Below are 20,495 nucleotides of genomic sequence, written 5' to 3'. Positions count from 1 at the left end.
TACACACTTATCCAAAGAAGGAAACTATACATCACTTTCAATACTCTCCCACTGAAGTGTTTGGCAGCCAGTGAAGTCAAGATGCCTTTTAAAAACCACTGATTGTCTGACAACTTATTACACAAGGCAATATAATACTGAAGTCTTTAGTAAACATGAGTCCTGAAGCTGCCAGGTCTGACCAAATGGCCTTCTGTTCCCATTTTCTCCCTCTGACAGTGCTCCACAGCAGGTACTTTAGGAACCCCCCTCCCACAGACACAGCAGGCATAAGCCACCACTTCCTCAAAGTACTCTCCAGCTTCCAGAAGTCTGCAATGCAGGAACTTTTAAGCCAGAGGGTATATCTTTGCATTCATCTCTGACAGATTTTCCTTCTCTGGATTTCTTCATTCTGCCTTTTATGTCAATAAAACCCCTTCACTCACACCAAATTATGAAGAAGTGATTCTCACAGACGACCTCTCAGTTCTGTGAGATCATCTTTTTTTTTTTTTAGACCAGATTCCAAATAGTAAAAGTACTGTGAGACATCAAATGAAATAGTATCAAACAATGTACAGGCACATCCATTCACTTTTTCATTACCTTCTTATTTTATAGTTCTGTATTATATTCCTGCTTCATCATCACCAATCATTCGTTTTCAAGATGAAGAGCATTAGGCTATCAGTCTTCTCTTGAAGCTTTCAATCACCTTTGTTCTATTATATCATTTTCAGGATGGGAGAACCATAACTACAGACTGTATTCATGGTGCAGACATAAAACAGATTTACATAGTGGCACAGTATTTTCCAACTTGTTCTCTATCTCTTTTCTAAAAATTCTTTGTATTGTTTTTTACATAACTGACTATGGAATTTATACTTTCACATAACTATTTATTACATCTCTTAAAAAATCTTTTCCATGTGATTGCAGGTAGTTAAGAGGCCAAAACTGCCCATGAGAAGGCTGTTTTAAATTGCATATATACCCCTTTTTCCAGAGACCAATAGGCTTTCAGAGCAAAATCTTACAAAAAACCCTTCAAACTGTTGGAAGTGAAACTATACAAGGCATAAGACAAGGCGATGCCAGCAAAGTCTTGTTTTGCTTTTTTTATCCATTTCACTCTGCAGGAGCAAGACAAAATTTCAAATTTTACTCTCTATTATACAGGACCATTACATCTACTTCTTCCCTTCCACTTCCAGAACTTTGCTATTACCTGGATGCTGGTGCAGATAAAATGAAAACATAAGGATGCAGCATCAAGCCTGAGCAGCAAAGTTGCTTATCAACTTGCCTCTGGGCACTTCTACCAGAGTTTCAAACTCCATATGGAACTATTTGTGAGAGGGGGATGGTTCAAGGAAGCTTCAAAGAAAATGAGAATGACAACATTACTGTAGAAAAGAGACAAGACAGCAATCCCAGAGATACATAAGTTTTATCCAGACTGCTATTAATTTTAGCAGCTCAATCAGCAGAGACTGGTTTTGATGGTCAAAATGTTGCAGTTTATAAGAGCAATATACGTGAGAATTGGTTTTCAGAGACGTAGGCTGTACATGCAGAATTGAAAATATGTATCAATTTTTTGCAAATATGTAAACTAGGCTACAAGCAGAGAAATTATTCCCTTTTCTGAGGACAGACAGGAAACTGCACTGGAATTGTTTGGAGTAAACTGTTCTGCAAGTTTGAACAACAAAGGCATAAGTTAATGTAGCTGATCTCCATTGATCTCAGTGCAATCAGGTATGATGTAGGATAGCAGAATTAATTTTGATTTCCTGCACTAAAGCTCTGTTCAAATCAATGAATCTCCTTCCCAGTTTATACCATGTACTGTCTGATAAAAAACTGAGCAAAATAAAATTGTATTGGAGGAAATCACAGCTCAGATCATACCAGCCACAGATCCTAGCAGATCAAGTCTCCAAAACTGAAACTCCTGTATTTTATCCTCTTCATGACAGTGCTATGTGATGTCCATGATAGGTATACAAACTGGAAAAAAACACTCTCAAATATGAGTTCTTGTATAACTTAAATGTAATGGCTTCCTCTCTTCCCCAGCTGATGTATAACTTGAGGTATCTCCAGAAACAAAGGAAAAAAATACCCATAGAGAAAATTTTAGTCTTTAAAAGCAGACTACCTATTTCAACTTGAAAAAAATTATATACAGGTATATGTAGGTGTATGCTTATATGTTTATGTCTACATTTTAACCTTGATGTATGATCTTCAGACAATCTCCTAGGAAAAAATACTGCAAAAAAGTACAAAGTAATTAACAAAGAAAATTGGCAAGCAAACATTTACAGTAATATTTGTTTTAATTTTTATGTTTTCCAAATAAAGATAAGAATTCTATCCTAAGACAATCACTGAAACCAATGCAGTCAGGCAGCAAGGCTCCAATCCCACAAAGGTTATCAGACCCAAAAAGTCTGATAGATCTGATAAATGCATGCTTCAGCCAGGAGAAATTCAGAGCAAAGATTTGTTCTATTTGCCTAGAAAAAGATTATCTCAACCATACATGTCAGGTTACTGGTAGTCCCCACAGTATCAGTCATTAAGTATTTTTCACCATACTAGATGTCTAGAAAACAACCTATCAGCAAGGGAACTTCAGAGACATTAACACAAGCATATTGCTTTGTAAATAAGGCTGACAGGACATTAAATGTATGGATAACATGTTTAAATATCTTCAATATACATACAGAAATGAATTCACGAAGAAGAAAGACCTTGTGATTTCATCCTGTTACTTTTACTGTCAAGACACACAATAAAAGCAATAAGATGTGAGAAGAAGCTTTAGAAAAATGCATCACACCTTCAGTCAATAGAGTCACATTTTCCAATGATGTTCAGTGATGTTTTGATCCCAGTGACAATGACTATCACAAACCATGTATTATCCAACAAAGTTCACTCTGAACAGAGACTATATCTGTATTATGAGCACTAAAATACCATCTATTTTAAGTTAATTTTATAGAGTTACAGGTAATATAGATAATGTATATGTAATCCAGATTAAGGGGGTTATTGTTGGCTTGCTTTGTTGTGAATATTTAGGGGATTTGCTCCTTTGTCTTTATTTTGTTGGCTTTTTTTTTTTAAAGATGAGTTGCCTGATTTCATACTTTAGTTTTTAAGGTGTCCATAATATCAAGTGCATTGTTCATAGCTGAAGAACACTATCTATAACACTATATAGAAGTGATTATTTTATATTATCAGTGAAATAGACAACAAGAAAGTTATTGCACACTTTGACAGACTATTAATATCATTTTTAAAGCTTTATTAGGTTAACATCTCTAAACCAAAAACCACATCTCTAGGAGTTGTAACACTCATCTTACTTTCTCACCTCCTGGTTTTGGTGGCATGTTGGTGCTGCCAGCAGACCCCATCAAAATGGTTCATTTGTGTGAAGGCACTAAAGAGAAAGGAGACCCCTGATGGCTGCCGTGGTATTGCAGACCCAGAACAGAATGCAGTGAAGGTGGCAACAGAATTCAGGTGTGAAAGACATTTACTTCTAAATTGAGAGTCTATTTTTTCCCCATATATCAGTATTTATATACATTGGGCATCTTTTAGCACTGCCTAAGTAGTAATAACTAGAGTGTTGTGGGCTACATTCTAAAAAAATGTCTTGGGTCACTTTTTACAAGGACCACACAAAAGATGACTTTGTCACTAAGGTAGTGTAAGGGAATTTCAGACAAATGACTTCACAATTCTTGCAGAAATTTGACTGCAGAAATCCCATGCATCTTGAAAAGTCACCTGAGACCACATAGTTAACTTTTTCCTTAAAACCCTAGCTCTTACTTCCTCTATGATTTTCCTGATGAGGAACTGAGGCAATGATAAGAGCACCATCTTACCTTATAACAATATACACTCAGGTACAGTAAGGTGTCAAGGATGAAATATCCTAGATACAAATGTACATTACATGTTAATATGCTCTTTACTGGCCTGACAGTTCATGGGCTCAGCTCTTGCAGTCACCAAATAAGAAAAATCCCTCTCTCAGAGGAATTGTCAATGTAGATAAAACATTTAAAATATTTTGGGCTTAACAGTCCCCTCACATTTAAGGCAACTAAAATTTTTCTACAAACCAAAGCTGCTTTTGAAATAAACACAGATTCTTGAACTTCTTTACTACAATTTAAATGCCATGTAGAAAAGCAAAACAAATATACCCTGTGATTTCATCAGAAATATGTCAATAGATGTCAGTAGGCAGTACACTTACATTCAGGGAGAGCTTCCATCCCACTGAAAAGTGATGGCAAATGCAGATGTTTAGCATTAAAAAAAAACGAGGGTCAAATAATTAAAATATTAACATGAGAGTACAGTGGATGCTTCTGCATTCCAACAGCTGTCAGAGCAAGGCAAGTGTATGAACATAGACTCCAACTGTAAAGCAAAGAAAATAATTTTAACATGGTACATTGCTTTACCTGTCTTTGCATCTCTTCAATCTGTCGCTGGGGGATACTTTGCAGAATACTGTACATTTCAGGCATCTTCTCTTCAGGGATGACAACAGAGGCCCTATAAGCAAAAAAAAAGAAAACTTATGGTAAGGTGAGAAGAAATTCTACATTGACATCTACATTCAAAAGACATTGACTGCTTTTCCAACCCAGAATCTTGCCCTATTTTAGTAAGACATAAGCAAAAAGAAGCAGTCTTCTCTCAGTGTAACAAAATACTCGATAACAGTTCCTTCCCAACAGCAGCCAGTCTGCCCACAGATAATGCCACCAAAGTCTGTAAACTGATCTGTCCAGACTATCAAATAACTATGGAATGGATAGAGATTCAGAAATTTTGAATTCTCATCTCTGGATTGTCACTGACTTGCTGTCAGCAGAGATTTTTTGAATAACCAAACAGTAGTAGCATACACAGAGTTACACATAAAATAAATAATTTTTGTACATATTATCCCTATCATAAGATCATTTAATTGGGCATAGTGAATGCAAAGAAACATAATATAAACTTCTAATACAGTGTACTCAGTCACAAAGTAATGATACCTTTCCATCTCAGATAAACTTGGGAATCATGGTGCAATATAGAGAATTAGCATTTCTGTGACACAATATTTAGTATATATTTTCCTTAAAAGAGCCTGAATGGAGACCAGTCCTCATTGAATTCAAGCATGGGATTATACAGCACATCTGTTTTAGAAGAAAAAATTACTGGCTACAGCATAATCAATGCTCTGTCATATCAGTCTCATTTATTTTCCTCTCCTATTTATGATACAAAATAGATCAAGGGCAAAGACAGTGTGCATCTTACTCTGTAACCCCCAGTACACTTGACTTATCAGATTTGATTCAAACCACTGAAGGCAATGAAGTATCTCAGGCAGTGGTTTGATGTACAGCAGCGAGGGTACAGACCTCTTCCAGTCCAGAACCTCAGAGAAAGGCAGAATGTAGGAGTCAGCAATGATGACTGGGACACAACCAGCTTGAAGAACATCACTTAGCACAGCCTGTCCCAGGCGGGCTCCACGTAGAACAACACAGAATGTAGACTCCTGTCAACAAATGGTATCCAACACACAGATGAGGAAAAAAAGGACATGTTATATTTGCATTGTGTGTGTGTATGTATATATGCATTATGTTTTCCTGCCCTTCCCTTCGTAAAAAAAAGTCAAAAGGAAAATCAACTTGCTCTGTGCAATCAATATATTCTGAATTATTAGCTAATTCAAAATAATTTTACAACTTTATCTTCCAGAGGTTAGGAAAAATATCTTAAGTGGAGGAATGAGAAATGGGCTGGTGGGACAATTCTGTGCTTTATTTTAATGGCCAAACTTTAGAATTCAGTTGAGAAAACTCAAGGAGAAAAATAAATTTAAAACTTTTCAACAGTTCAGCACAATTAAGATGAACTTATTTAAGTATAAACTGTATGGAGCCAACTTAATTTTCTTCTGTTATAAGGCAGTGCAGCTCTATGGATAGCAGGGAAGTAACAAATTTTGAATCTCAAGTCATTTGACATGTTTGGCAGCATTTTCACAGTCAAATTAAGAAATCAGGGGCTAGATAAAGCCCTCATAGGCTTTTACAGTATATAAATTACAGTTACAGAACTCCAAGTATATAGTAGTTACCAGTGACTCATAAGTAAAGCAGTGATAAACCAAGTAATCTTTCCTAAGTGCAACAGCATTCAGCGTGTCCCTTAGCTAACTGAGCAGCAGAATTAAGACCATACTTATTAGACTGACAATATCTATGATTTTGTAGGATTAGCAGGTGTAATAGATACCAGGATTAGATTTAGACATTGTATGCATAAATCAACTAAGAAATACTGATATAGAATTCAACACTTAAAAATAGCAAACTGCACAAATAACAGGCATGAAGCAACTGGCTAAGATTTGCACTTTGCAGAAGAGGACATTTCCTACAAAAGAACAGGCAAAGAAAGGGTATTCATGTGACAGCAATGTTGTACTGTTGAAAACACAAACCACTCCACCCACAGGTAGTATTACAATCCAAAAACATGTACAATTTAAGAAATCTGAAGGATTCCCTTACTCTTCACAGTAACAAAAGACCTCAGACAGAGCAGGGTTCAGTCTTGGGCAATGCACTTCCCGTGGTAAGTAAAGGATGATTACTTACCTTGAAAATATAATCTACAAGGAAGAATTGACTCTATCAATGCTACTTATTCTGAAGGAATGAGGGCAGGAGGAAGGGAGCTTCAAAGATTAAAAAACGTTGTCACAAAAGGAGTATAATCCATTTACTCATGTCCACAATACAGAAGACAAAATGCCACAAGTTTAACTTGCAGCAAAGAGGACTTCTTGACTATGTTGCACTCACCCTGTATTTAGGGACTTTAGTTCTCACTGCCACTGAGGAATCTTGCTACAGACTCAAGATTGCAAAATAAATGCTAATAGAGTTCAGCTACACAACAGGGAAAAATCCCAAGTCAATATTATCCCTAAGTTTAAGAAAGAAAAATTATAAAGTTGATACAGGGGTTCCCACAGATAAGAAAACATTTTTCCAGCTTGTGTTCCATGGCCTGAAGAAAAGGAGTCAGAAGGCTCAGCAGGGCAGCAAAACATCAAGATGGAACTAGGAAATACAAGGGGTTTTGCTGGCTCTTCACTTGTTTCCTGATGTAATCATAAGACCTGTGTTCATACCCAAAGAGTACTAAGAGCCTTGAAAATCTCATCTAAGAGAAGACTGCAAACAGGAAGCATTAACAACCCAGAAGTCCAAGAGTCTGTCTAGTAGGACATCTGTAAAGGCAGTGCTGGAAAGGATGAACTGTGATCCAAGTCCCCCTTCCCCCACTCTTAGACAGGAAGAGAAAGAAAAGAAGGGTGTGGGGAATGAAAGGAGCTGAGAGAATGAACACACATTTTAACCATTGACTCACTAGATCACACAGCAGCAGGTGGAAGAGACGAGTAAGGACTGGGAGAGACAAAAAAGAAAAAAAAAAAGCCCAGATGTGGACACACATGCTCATCTGCCCAGATAACCATTTTTCCTGTCTAGACAAAGGTTACTATAAATACATCTCCTCACATCACCACTGTTATCAGCCAGACATTCCAAAGGGAAATGCAGGGGAAAGTATTTTAACAATCTCGGCATGTGCCAGCTCTCTTCTGAGTTATAAAATCATATATAGCAAGATACAGATATAGATTCCCTTACTTGCTATCCTTTAGCAATTCAGACTATTTATTTAAAGAAATAAAGCAAACAAGTTTTTGTTACTCAAAGTTTAGGACTCCTGGTGACCCTTTCCTCCCTCTCCTCCTCCTCCACATGGAATTTTAAACATATTTCCTACAAAACATAACAGGAGGGGTGGAAACTTTGCCTTTCCTCAGCTTGTTTGTTATTTTACCATCACTTGCTGAAGTTCAAAGACAGATTATATGCTGGTGGCCGCAGACAGTGGCCTGTGGCATAGCTCACTTCACCACACTGCATGCCAAAGCACCTCTGTTAGTGAATTGCCAAGAGACACAGGGGTCTGAGAACACTATCTAGTTTTATCTTCACTGACACATCAAAAGGCCTCTGGAAGTTGGGCCAAGGCCATGAAACACATTTCACCTAGATGTTTTCATAGCTGCATGCTGACAAGCCTGCTAGCTCAGTCTGAGATATCTACACAGATAGTTCTGTACAATTTAACTACTAAACTGCATACAAAAAATGTAATTTGATTAACAACTGTCCTTAAATTTAACATTCCTTTTTGTGGCCCAAATATAAGAGCATAAGCTCCTTAAAGTGCATTTTAACCTTCTATCCAATTGACAAAGCCATCTTCAAGTTTCAAGCTTCATCTAGCAAGGCCCAGACTGTCATATCCGAGAAATCAATTCCAAATTCATGCCAGCTGAAAGCCCTTTTGTCAGCTATTTCGGAAGGTGCAAATTCCAATGTTCCTCTCCAGTTTTGAAGTGAGCAACTTCATCTGCCTCCAAAAGTTTTTCCTCCCATTCCTCCATTTAGCAACCCATTGCTACTGGATTTGGCAGTATCTTCGTGTAATTTTTTTTAAGTTTACATGACACTGCCTTGTATTGCCAAATTACCATGACCAGTCTCATATAAGCAGAGTCTGCATATGATTTTGAGTACATAGCTTTTGGCCCTCTTAAAAATAAGGATAAATACTCAAGGATATAATACTCAATACCATTGAGGATATATCCTCAATACTTAAGATACAATACTCAAGCTAACATAAAAAATTATGCAGTTTTAAACCATATCAAGCACATAAACTAAATACAAGGAAGTACCCTACCACTGCTGGACAGGAACAAGAATCACAGCTAAGACATACACTGCTGGGAAGAGAAACCTGCAGGAGGGACAGCCTTACCTGAAGCACTTGAGGATAATCAAAGACTTGATTCTTGTAGCAGCGTTTGCGAACAGCAGGGACCCCATCTGACAGGTTTGTACATTTGTCCAGGACCAGCACTGATTCCCCATTCTCAGCCTGAAGAGCTTCCAGCTCCAGGCGGTATTCTGGGTGCAGAGCCATTTGAGATGACAGAATGAAATACCTGCGAGGGCTGGAAAAACACAGCCAGGTTACCTGACAGCACTGCAAGTTTACTTCCAAGATGCTCAAGAATGCATTTCCTTTCATCCTGGAAAAGCAGAGCAAGATTAACTAAATGAGGACATGCTGCCAAGACCATATTGTCAGACAAGGCTGGAATGGGTAATGATGAAATATAATTAAGTCTGGGATAGATAGTGGCTCAATATTATTTACAATTCTGAATAAATTTCTACTTGGTAAGAGTATTTATCACATTAGAATAGGCACTTGCATTATAACTTCTATTATAAAGTTAAATAAACATTATTTAGCTGCATTTTAAATCAGCCTGTTACTGATGCCAGGATTGTTTATACTTTTGTTTGGTGTTCATATGCTAAAACAAAGTAGATAGGACAGTGAGTGCTTCTAGTTTCTCCTCCCATATATGTTCTCATGAATTTTAATTGAAAAAAGATGCTGAACTGACAACTCAGTATTTAGCTTATTTAGGCTTGATATGGTGACGGCAGCAATAAACAAGCTCATTTTTTTTAACTGTGATTCAGTTCTGTCCCTTGGGGCAATATAGAGGCAACATTTCCAAAGAAAAGTTGAAGGTCCATATGGCATATGTTATCCCATACACTCTCAACTCCTACCATCTTCCAAAACCATGAATATTTAAAACATGCTGAACATTTCATATAGTGATGTGTTTAAAAACACTAAATAACACTGGAGGTAAACCACACAGGAATACAAGCTCAAATTAAGTGCTTGCTGCTTAAAAAAGTTGTACTAATACTGGAAAATAGCATGTCATATAATTGTTATACTCATCTACTTGGGTTTCCTTTTCAAACAGGTCAGCTAAAGTCAGACTGCTTCACCACTCCCCAGTGAAAGGAACACACATAGTGAGTGAGTGCCCTCACGCTGCCAAAAGAACACAGGAAGCACGAGGCCTGTACTTAGGATTCCAGTTCTACTCCACGTGATGCTATCTTTAATTTACAGCTCTGAAAACACACAAACACACACACTTTATAAAGTCAGACCTCTCCTGCTGCTCTTCTCACCTCTTCTACTCATTTTCATGCTGGTCACTTTAGTTGCTCCAATTAACAGATGCATAGCATTTTTTTTAAACATTCTTTCTCACAAGTCTCCAGCTGCTACCAACTTGCTACCAGCAGAATTGGATTTTAAGCAATCCAATTAAAAAGGCAAGAAAATCAAACCCCCTCAGTTCAGCTCTGTAAGAGGCCTTTAAAAAAGGAAATAATGATACAGATGAGCGATAATAAATGCATATAACTAGCTTAAAAAAAAAAAAAAGTAGGTTTGTTTGTGTTGTTTGTCTATATGTTTAAAAGAAAATTTTGCCTGGAAATTGTCATCACTCTATGACACTCAAAATCTGGCTTATCAAACACTGCTACAAAAGAAAGTACATGCCATCTCCCAAGAAATAACACACTAACGTAGTGTGATGAAAAGGTTTATCCCAAGCAAGCCTGGATTCTGAGTGGTGTGTCCTCGTCCCACCCCTCCTGCACAAAGCAGGCGAGCCTGGGAATCCTAGTCACTAGTAACGCTGACTGGCCACTGGATGGCACTCCGGACACCAGGCTGCCCAACACAATTTTAAAAAACTAAAAAAATAAAACAAAAAGCAATTTTGAGAAACTAAATCTCCAACACATTAACGGAACACAAGAACTATTTCTCTTATCTGACCCAAAATCAGAGTTGAGCTGACTACCCAAAAAACCCAAAATCAGAGTTGAACTGACTACCTGGACATGAAAAATATGACTGCTTCTCTCTTTACAACTGGTTCTATACATGCTGGAGCCCATCATCACATTCATGCTCTCCAGACAGAAACACAGAGCATGCTTGCACTCTGTGTTGGAATGTAGTAACACTTAAGAACTGTGAGCAATCAATTGGGATGATTGCCAATGAGATGCCACTCACTGGCCTGGTCCAGGGGCATCACAAGCAGGGACATAAAGGGTGTGAGCAAAGTAAACCACTGCTGCACAAATTTGTCCTAATTGACTGCATTATTGTACTTGGAGCAAGAGTAACAGCAAGAGCACTGCCCTTACCAGACTACATTTGTACACTTGATCTTCACAATGAGCAGACAGATCATTGATCCCCATTGCCTCTGTCTGCCCATCTTTTAAATCATAACAGAAGTAAGACCTTGTTACAGAGCAACTTTTTCAGCTGTGTAATTAGAAGATTTATGAAATAGAAAAAGAACAGCCTTCCATAACCAGTTAAAACATGTCTTCCAGACTTCTACCTCCTCTTGTTCTGAAGACATGAACAGATTAGAGAAGCCAGGATAGCTCATTTCAATGGCTAATTACATGCTCTGAGAAAATCAGTGTTTTATTTCCCAATTCTCTTGCTTTTCTTCCAACGACAATGTTCAGGGAGGGGAAGGTGGTGTTGTTTGTGTTTATGTCTTACTCCATTACTTTAAAAAAGAAACAAAATCAGTGTTCTAAGGTCTGGATGTACGTATTCCCATAATCACACAAACAAGATTTCATCCTTCTTTTTCATGAGCTTAATGACAGGTGAGGTGCAAATGGTGGGTGTTACATCAAGCTGGCGACCTGTCACAGTGGGGTTCCTCAGAGCTCCAACCTAGGTCCTGAGCTGTTCCACATCTTCATAAACAACTTGGACACAGACTGGAAGGGATACTAAGTAAGTTTGCCAACAACAAAAAATTGGGAGGAGCTGCTGGCTCCCTTGAAGGCAGAGAAGCCCTGCAGAGAGATCTCAACAAATCAAAGAGCTGGGCAATCACCAAGGGTATGAAGTTTAATAAAGACAAGTCTCAGACTGTACCTGGGACAGGGCAAACCTGGATGTACAGACAGACTGGGAAATGAGAAGCTGGAGAGCAGCCCTGTGGAAAGAGATCTGGGGGTTCTGGTCAATGGCAAGCTGAATATGAGTCAGTAGTACCCCAACAGCCAGGAGGGACAACTGTGTCCTGGGGTGCATCAGGCAGCTGGTCAAAGGAAGGGATTGTCTTAGTCTGAGTGCTCTGCACAGTTTTAGGCACCACAATACAAGAAAAGTATAAAGTTATTAGAAGGAGCAGTTGGCAATTGAACCAAGACCATTAGCAGTGGAACCATCAGCATTTAAAGCATCATCAGTTTTAACAGCAAGAGCTGTTAAAAGCAAGTCTTACAAAAGTGCCCAAGCTCACCATAAAGTTAGTAGCTATAATTATATTTCATAATCATCAATATTAAATATGATATTGAATATACTTTGCCCAATTCATGGGAATTACTTTACCCTGGTCCTCTTTCTGGCAGATCTACTTCTCCTGACAGGGGGCTGTAAACAGGAATACTGACATCGTAGCCTTGCCGGTAAGTCCAAGTGGAGAAGCCTCCACCAGCCAACAGAGCTCTGGAAAACACAAGAAAGCAAGTTTAAACTGAGAATGTATAACATTCAAACTCCAGCAATTCACTGCTTGTCATTACCAGAACAAGATGCATGCTCAGAGGTAAGCTTTTCCCTCAGCATTTCTCAGTGGCATGTTTTCATGATGGCTTTAAGTTGACTTTAGTTTTTGTGATCTTGGTTTGCTGCTAAATAGGATCTAGTCACCTACAGAGTGCTTACAGTTGTGTGTGATCACTGAGGAATGAAGCATTTTTGCATTAGTATAGGGAAATCTAATATATTACTGTTATTGTTGCAATTTACAAGCTTACATATCCTAAGACAATTTTAATCTGAAGAAATACATTCTGAATTATTTCGACTAGTTAAGATATTCCTTGATACCCATATTAAAATTGGGTATAGAACAACTTTCAAAGCGTTCAAGACAAGCTATATTTCAGATACAAATCACAGTACAGTAACAGTATTTTAGCATCTTACAGTGACTTTGGACTTCTTAGGATGGAAAATAAAATTAAGTTATTTGCAACTGTATTTTCAAAGTTATCATACTACTGAAATTTATTTCATTTTTATATTACACAAAAATTCTATGAACAGAAAACATGAGAAAAAGAAATCTGTATTTCATGACACTAACTTCCAAGAGTAGAGGCTGCTTGGGACACTATATGCTAGAGAACATGGGAATAATCAAGGACTGATAAATTAAAATGCAATTCAACCTTCCAACAGGATGACCTGCATTGTGCCTTTTCCTAGATGGGACAACCTTTTGCCACACGGAAGTGCTTTAAGAAACAGAAGAGAACAATGTATATAGAAGAAAGCAGTATATCATATACAATTCCAGAAAAAAAAGTTTGCCACTATCTCCTATCACAAATCAAGCCTCTTTGAAATACTCTAGTAGAGGATAACAGTTTTTCCGTTGCCATTTCATGTCCAGTGACAAGGTGGCATCAGGAACACATCATCCTAGTTTCAAAAGCTCAGATTCAGCTTCTTTTGTGAGCCTTCTCAAAGAGCTGATCAAACTTTCAGTCCTTTGTCATTCAACAGGAGGGTGTGCTATACTTTCAGCTGCTTCTGGAACGCTGGTTCTGCTTAAGGTACCTTATTTCTCAATTCCAGTTTGCCTCCTTCCCTGTAGAAAGGAGCAGGACACAAATACATTACTAGACAGGGCATTAAAGAAAGGATCTTGAGGAGCTGTACCCATTTTTGCAGTTATGATTACAGTGGAAAGCCTTACTGTCACACTTCAGAGAAGGCATAGGTCTTGTCAGTAATCAGAACACGTAGGAACAAAAAGTCAACATGAGACTGGAAGAGGCACCAACAATCCATTAGCTAATATTCCTGTTTTCAGACATCAGTGAATGAAATCCTTGGTAAGGTGTTTGGCGAAGCAGTTTCCCACAAATGTTAGACAATAGATTCTCATTATACCAAATTACCACCCAAGATTCTTCCCATGAGTATAAGACACTCTAGATGAACACCAGTATGTTGTGCCTGTTCTCATCCCCATCAGATGCCCCACAGGATACTTCACTTCCTGCTCTGACCTGCAGCACAACTGCTCAGTGTTCAAACACCATGGTCACACTTTGCCATAAATGTGACTCTTCATTCAGCATACAAACTATGATAGGAGCAAAAATCAGCTTGAGAACCAGATGATAAATTAAGTACATACTGAGTTTAGAATTTATATTCCAAATAATTTCTAATTCCTTTCCAATGTCCCCCAACCCCCTGCTTTTGGTGACATGTACAACACTGCTATGACTAGGCTTCACCGTTGAAGCTGCATGTTCTGTGTCTTATCCATATTAATCCAGTTACAAGAAGAGAGAAAAAAAATTGGTTGAGTGTTACTGCTCTTGCACTTTATATCTCCCTTCTCCTTTTATACACTCCCCCCAAACTGGGAAACCAGAAACAGATTGTTTTAATAGGATCCAGTGAAAACACGACAGCACCTCATCAGCCTTGAGAAAGCAGGTGTGTGTCATGCAGACTTTTACCTAAATAAACCCACAGGGAACCAACACCAGTTAAGTAACTCCACTTGGATTTTCACTGTACAATGCATTAAGAGAGTAGGAATATTAACTCCTAATGCACTCAAGACAAATAATCTTTAAATTGCACTGATCAGCAAGGAACGACTGTCCCTGAGCAACTTTTCACCACTTTTCAAATATTGATCCTTCTTTCTCTCCATTAAGTGCTCCAGCTGGCCTGTACTCTAAATATTTCTGTCCAACTGCCATCTGCAGCAGCTTTCTGCCAAACTCCACAAGTCACTGAACTCAATTCACAGACTGAAAAAGAAATAAATAAAAAGTATCTTAGTTCATAAATTCAATTCTACAGCACCAGAAAAGTTTTGCAAAAGAAATCCTTTCAACCTCATCATTGTACCAAATCCAACAGCACTAATTAACAGATAATATATAGCTTATCTTTTAAGTTTTATGGAAGGAGATTACATATGTTATGGCAGCCAATACTAGCAACGCAGCCTCCATGCCCACAAGGCAAACTTTCACTTCTGAAATTATGGAAGAAAGAACTTCTACACTCTCTTTGGAAATTGGATTAAAGATTTAATAAACAAACAACCCCTTAGTGAAGTACGTTAGCCAAGAACTTTTCCAGATGTAAAATCATTATATAACTGAACTCCCCCCTGTGTATAAGGTCTTACTTTACCTGGATCAATATTCTGCAGCAAATTAATAGGACACAAGTCTATTAAACCTCATGATCCACTACAGTTCAACTGTGTATGATCTCTCAGACACGTTGACTGCAGAAGGCAGGCCACACTCACTGTGCAAACTCCACAAATATTACCTGTGTATTTCACAAGTGATCCACAAACTCCCAAAAAACTCCTTCTGGAGTTGTCATGGTACAGTTCAGACAAGTCATTCAAAACCAACTGAACTCTGCCAGCATGCTTTTATTTTGGCCAGCAGCTTCTTACCCTGTGATGCTACAAACAACTGTCTATCACAGTTGATTAACTACCCACTCCTAGCACCTTTAAACATTCTCAAATGAAGAAAACACATCCTAATCACTTGTTCCATTAGACATGAACTAAGAGCTCCAAAGGTCTCCAAAAGCATACTGAAAGCTCATTCTGTACCACTCAGGCCTCTCCAGGACTAGGTCCACACTCCCAGGTTCTTTCAGAGGCCCCTTGTCTTTGCACCTGTGACCTGTAGAATAACTTCTGTACATCAAACAGTCCAACTGTTGGCTCCCTACAAAAAGGAATTTCCACTTTTTTTCCATCCCAAGGACTGTTATCACCTCTCTTATGTATTACAGCTCACAATCATACAGCTGTGGATGGACTGAGTCAGATTGGCAAATTACAACACCTGAATGCTAAAAAAGACTTTAGTTTCTTACATAAATTACCCAGTTTTCCATGTTTGCATGACAAATACTTAGGAGAAACACCTACCAAAATAATAGGTTTCTTGCCTGCTAAGCCAAGGCATGCAAGGCCAAATGTAAATGGAGATATGAGATTAAAAAGCAAAAATAAAAAAGTTCTGCAGCATATATACTACATTCAGTTAATAAATCCACTTCTTTGATAGACACACATATACCTATAAATATGCAGTCCATTCTACTGTCAAATGAAAATTCTCCTTAAGTATAAATCTAAGATAACAAATGCAAGTATTTACTAACAGACTTGTACATGAGACTGATGCTTGACTGCCCTCTCCAGGCTAACCCATACATACAACATGTTTCATACTGAAAAGGAAAAAACTAAAGCCTTACTTCACAGTGATATAATTACAATGAGCAAATTTACTCTTTAAACATGTCCAGAAAAAAAGTCTGTTCTGGTACTGGAAGATGTTTTAAATTGTCTTTGATGCCTGGAAATCAAGATATATTTCACAGGCAATCATCTTAGCAAAGACCCCGTATCTCAGGCAAGATTTGGCAGGAGAAAGTTAACTTTGACTTTCAAGAAAAGCACTGGTTACAATGGACCTAACTCAGCAGAACTAAGCACACACAGGCAGACGTATTAGAAACATCTTCAGTAACAGTATCTCCTTCCTCTTTCAATTTTCTTTCCCTTACAACCTCCTTTCCTCCTCCAAAACGAAACAATCCTGCAAGTGAAAACTGAGCTCAGAATGTATGCCTTTTAAGTTCCTGGCACATATTTTTAAAGCACACTTGCCAGAGAATAACTAAGAGCATTTGTCCAATTACTAATACAGTCTAATTATTAAGATAACAAAAACTATTGAAATTCAGCATAGTTTTGTTAAGCAGAGAGCTGCTTTAAATGCCCTTAAAGTACCTGACTTCTATTAGAAAGCTGCTGCTACAATCGTCTTTGAATTTCTAATTTGGATCAAATGGGACATTCTGTAAAGCATTCATATTCAGTTACACACTCGATCAAGATTCTCCAACCTTACAGCAACTCCAAGAGTTAAAAGCAGACAGATAGCCACATCCCTCGTAAAATTAAGGATGGGGCTAAACTATCAGATTTCAAAAGTAAACATCTCTTCTATACAAGGTTTTACTTTCCTTTTTTGAGAAGCAAGCAAGTCATAATCTAGCTTTGTAAAGGTTAAGGAGCACATCCTTTACTATCAATTTCCCTTCTGAGCTTGTTGCTTCTTCAGTGGCATTTAAACCTAGATCTGCCCATCACACAGCACAACACATACCTATCTCTAGGAACATCTAGGGCAGTGTTATAATCTGGTGGCCCTCCAGGCAGCATATTGAAGAGCAAATGATTTGTGCCTCGATCCCACCTACAGCAAAAGAAGAAAGAAACTGCAATTAGAAAGGCGTTCTCTACATGTAGACAAGATCTGTCAAAGCCTAGTGCTGGCATTAACTCACTGCATTCTCCCCTCCTGCATTAGCCTTACTTTTTTTACTTTGTGCTCTTTCCATTCACACACTGAAGTTTCAGCACGTACCTGGATAACTGTGCCAAAGCCTGAGCTGTCTCTTTGATCCGGAGGGCGTTCTGATTGAGGACATCTATGGATGGCACAAAAAGGCAGGCCCGGTTGACATCATCAGTGTAGAATTCACTGTCAGAGATGGCTGTCAGCAGCTCATTGTATTCCCTGGAAATGGTGTTGCTCACCAACGTCCCATATTCATCCACATACTTTTTCAGTGAATAGATGTATACTTTGATTTTGTTCTTGGGATTGAAACCACATCTATAGACGTCGAAGCAGGTGTGCATCCTGCAGCTGAGGTCTCCCCGCTCGGGAATGGGGCTATCAGCAGGAAGCTTGACCACAGGCACATCATGGACACTGCGTTTTTCAACAGTCCAGTCACTGGATGATTCAATGGAGTGAGGCCAGAACTGGAACATTCCTGTGGCAATTAGGCCAAGCAGAACTATGGAAAAGAGAGTGATGTAATAGATGCGATGCTTGGTTTTCATCCTTGGGATGAGGGCGGGACCCCGGGTGTTATATTTGGCCGAGGCACACATAATGGAATCAATTATCTCTTGTTGCTACAAAATAGAGAGAGAGGTTTTAGGATGAGCTCTAGAAGAGATACATAGTTATCACAATGCAGAGAAACATGCAGTTGCTCCTTTCGGGGAAGGGTCTTTGCCTCAGCAGATTACAGTAGGCTTCCTTCAGATGCTCATGATTCCCGTGGGAACGCAGGATGCCAGCCGGGACTGCCACTGGGCAAGCAGCAACTGAGGCTGATCTGCTGGGTCTGGCTGTAATGAAATGATGTGGGCCAATGAACAATCACACGGCAGAAAAAGGCACAGCTTGGCCAGAGAGAGGAAATCTCAGACACTGCAGAAGTAGTGAGGTCCCACTACAAAGTGTATTCAGAGGGAATGCTAATAAAAAAACCAAAATGCTTATCTACAGGAGAAGAGAAACAACTTGGATACCTGCAAAGAGCTTGTAACAGGGCATCACACAAAACTTAGGACCATGATACTGTTTCTAAGATAAATGTGCTTCTAAACTGAATTTCATAGAAGCCCCACCATATCTGACTAGAACGATGGTAAACTACTTCTGGCAAGAAAAAGGAATTAATTTGTCATCTTAGTCAACGTGCCTAGTGGAGCATAAAAATGTTCTATGAGCAGCCACATTGAGAAAAACATTTAAATAGTTCACTATAGCCTGAACTATAGTTGAAATGAAAAACATGACATAATATAAAGTATCACAAACTACTGTCATCTTTGATATTTCTTACAAGCTGCTACACACAGAATTGTGGTTCCTGCAAAGGATGATTTACACTAACTACAGACTGAAAAAACCGGCAAGCAACAGCTTGCTTAGATTTTCAGCTACAACTTTCATCATAAATAAATTCAACCTGAACTCTCCATAATGAGAGCTTTTTAAGAACAGCAAGCATGTTTTCCAGAAAAAGAATGTGAACAGTATAATTATGTTTTTCTTTTAGACAAATGGGATGTTTTCTTGCTTTGTGAGAGAGAAAGTCAGACATGTTAACTGTCCAGTAGACAACAAATACGAATAAAAGAAGTATCAATGAATGAAAGGAGAATTAATTTCATTAGTAATCCGATGGTGTAACAAACTGAATCGTGTTTATTTTGTGTTCTTAACAAAAGACTGACAGGGTGGGGTGGGTTATGCGTGACTTGACTGTACTTACACAAAGCAGCACTGAAATAATCGCAGATGCCAATAAGCATTCCACTTTTAACGGCTCTTCTCATCACTTTACATCCACAATCGGATTCTGGAGGAAGCTTCTAAAATCTCCTGTACAAGGCAATACATGTGTCATGCTGTTATCAGGACAGAAGCCAGAACGCTACATTACTGTCAGCTTTACAATTAAAAACTTTCTATACGCTCCCGACTGTTAACCACGTCCTCTACTCCTCCTTCCTGACATAGCACCAGAACCAGCTATGTGATGACACAGGTCGCGCCCTGCAGCGAGCGCTTCACTCACTCGGCAAATCCGTCCAGACCTGAGCCCGGCTGGAAGAACCCTCAGTGAAAGGTCCCCCTCCATGCATGGAAACGTTCTCTCTTACACAGCACACAATCCGCTTGCGCACGGGACAGGGCGTACTCGCGCTTGGACTACTGGAAGTAACGGGAGCGAGACGCAGCGGGCAGAGAGGTGGCAGCACAATACGGGGCGCAAGGGACGGGAACGGGACGGGGACAGGGACGGGGACGAGGACGGGCCGCCTTCCGAGCGACGCGGCGGGCGGGCCCAAGGCAGCCCGGAACCCGGTCGGCAGCAGCCGGGCCGCCTTAGCTCCCGCAGTTCCCCCCCGCCGGGCCCGCACTCACCTCCGCCCGCAGTCACCGGGGCCGCCCGGCCGCGCCCCGCCCGCTCCACCGCCCCCGGCCCAGCCCGGCCCGGCCCGGCCCGGCCGGTGCGCACGCGCGGCCGCCGGCCCCGCCGGCCCAGCGCCCCCCCGCGGCCGGAGGGCGGGCGTGCAGCGCGGCGGGGCCCCCACCGGCGGGGGCGGGAGCTCCTCCCGTTGGACCGGCACGGACCGGCACCGCGTCTGAGTGCCCGAAACCTGCGCCGATGAACCGCCGCCACGCTGGTTTACAACACGTTTGCATTAATGCCTCGCTTTCCTCCGGTCCTGTGTGCCTTTCCAAAACTCTGCTGGGCTTTCTCATTGGCTTTTGGGTCATGTGTCGCTTTCTGCTGGATGGCACTACTTCAGTGAGGACATATCCCATATCTACACCTTCCCCAAACTCTTCACAGAAGTAGCTGGAAGTATCTTCTAACAGAAGACGGAGAAGGACAAATTTATTGCACAAAACTCCAGCCGTGTGGAAATAAGAGACACTGGTTTCATCCCCAGAAATGGGAGC

General features: G+C 39.7%; 1 protein-coding gene across 1 annotated transcript in view; it reads right to left on the bottom strand.

The window, feature by feature from the left end:
- Positions 1-20,033, bottom strand: part of EXT2 (exostosin glycosyltransferase 2) — a 72,626-nt gene extending 52,593 nt beyond the window's left edge. The window contains exons 1-8 of the mRNA XM_014873572.2: positions 19,953-20,033; positions 19,297-19,406; positions 17,586-18,145; positions 17,325-17,414; positions 12,466-12,582; positions 8,956-9,151; positions 5,454-5,593; positions 4,494-4,587 (exon numbers count right to left, since the gene is read on the bottom strand). Coding sequence (XP_014729058.1) covers positions 4,494-4,587; positions 5,454-5,593; positions 8,956-9,151; positions 12,466-12,582; positions 17,325-17,414; positions 17,586-18,121 — 1,173 coding nt within the window. The 5' untranslated portion in view covers positions 18,122-18,145; positions 19,297-19,406; positions 19,953-20,033. The remainder of the gene's footprint in view (positions 1-4,493; positions 4,588-5,453; positions 5,594-8,955; positions 9,152-12,465; positions 12,583-17,324; positions 17,415-17,585; positions 18,146-19,296; positions 19,407-19,952) is intronic.
- Between the last annotated feature and the right edge of the window lie 462 nt (positions 20,034-20,495).

This window comes from Sturnus vulgaris, chromosome 6 (assembly GCF_052056855.1).
Source record: "Sturnus vulgaris isolate bStuVul1 chromosome 6, bStuVul1.hap1, whole genome shotgun sequence".
In the NCBI taxonomy this organism is placed as follows: domain Eukaryota; kingdom Metazoa; phylum Chordata; class Aves; order Passeriformes; family Sturnidae; genus Sturnus; species Sturnus vulgaris.
The sequence above is the reverse complement of the archived record's forward strand: the minus strand, read 5'-3'. Positions and strand labels throughout refer to the sequence as shown.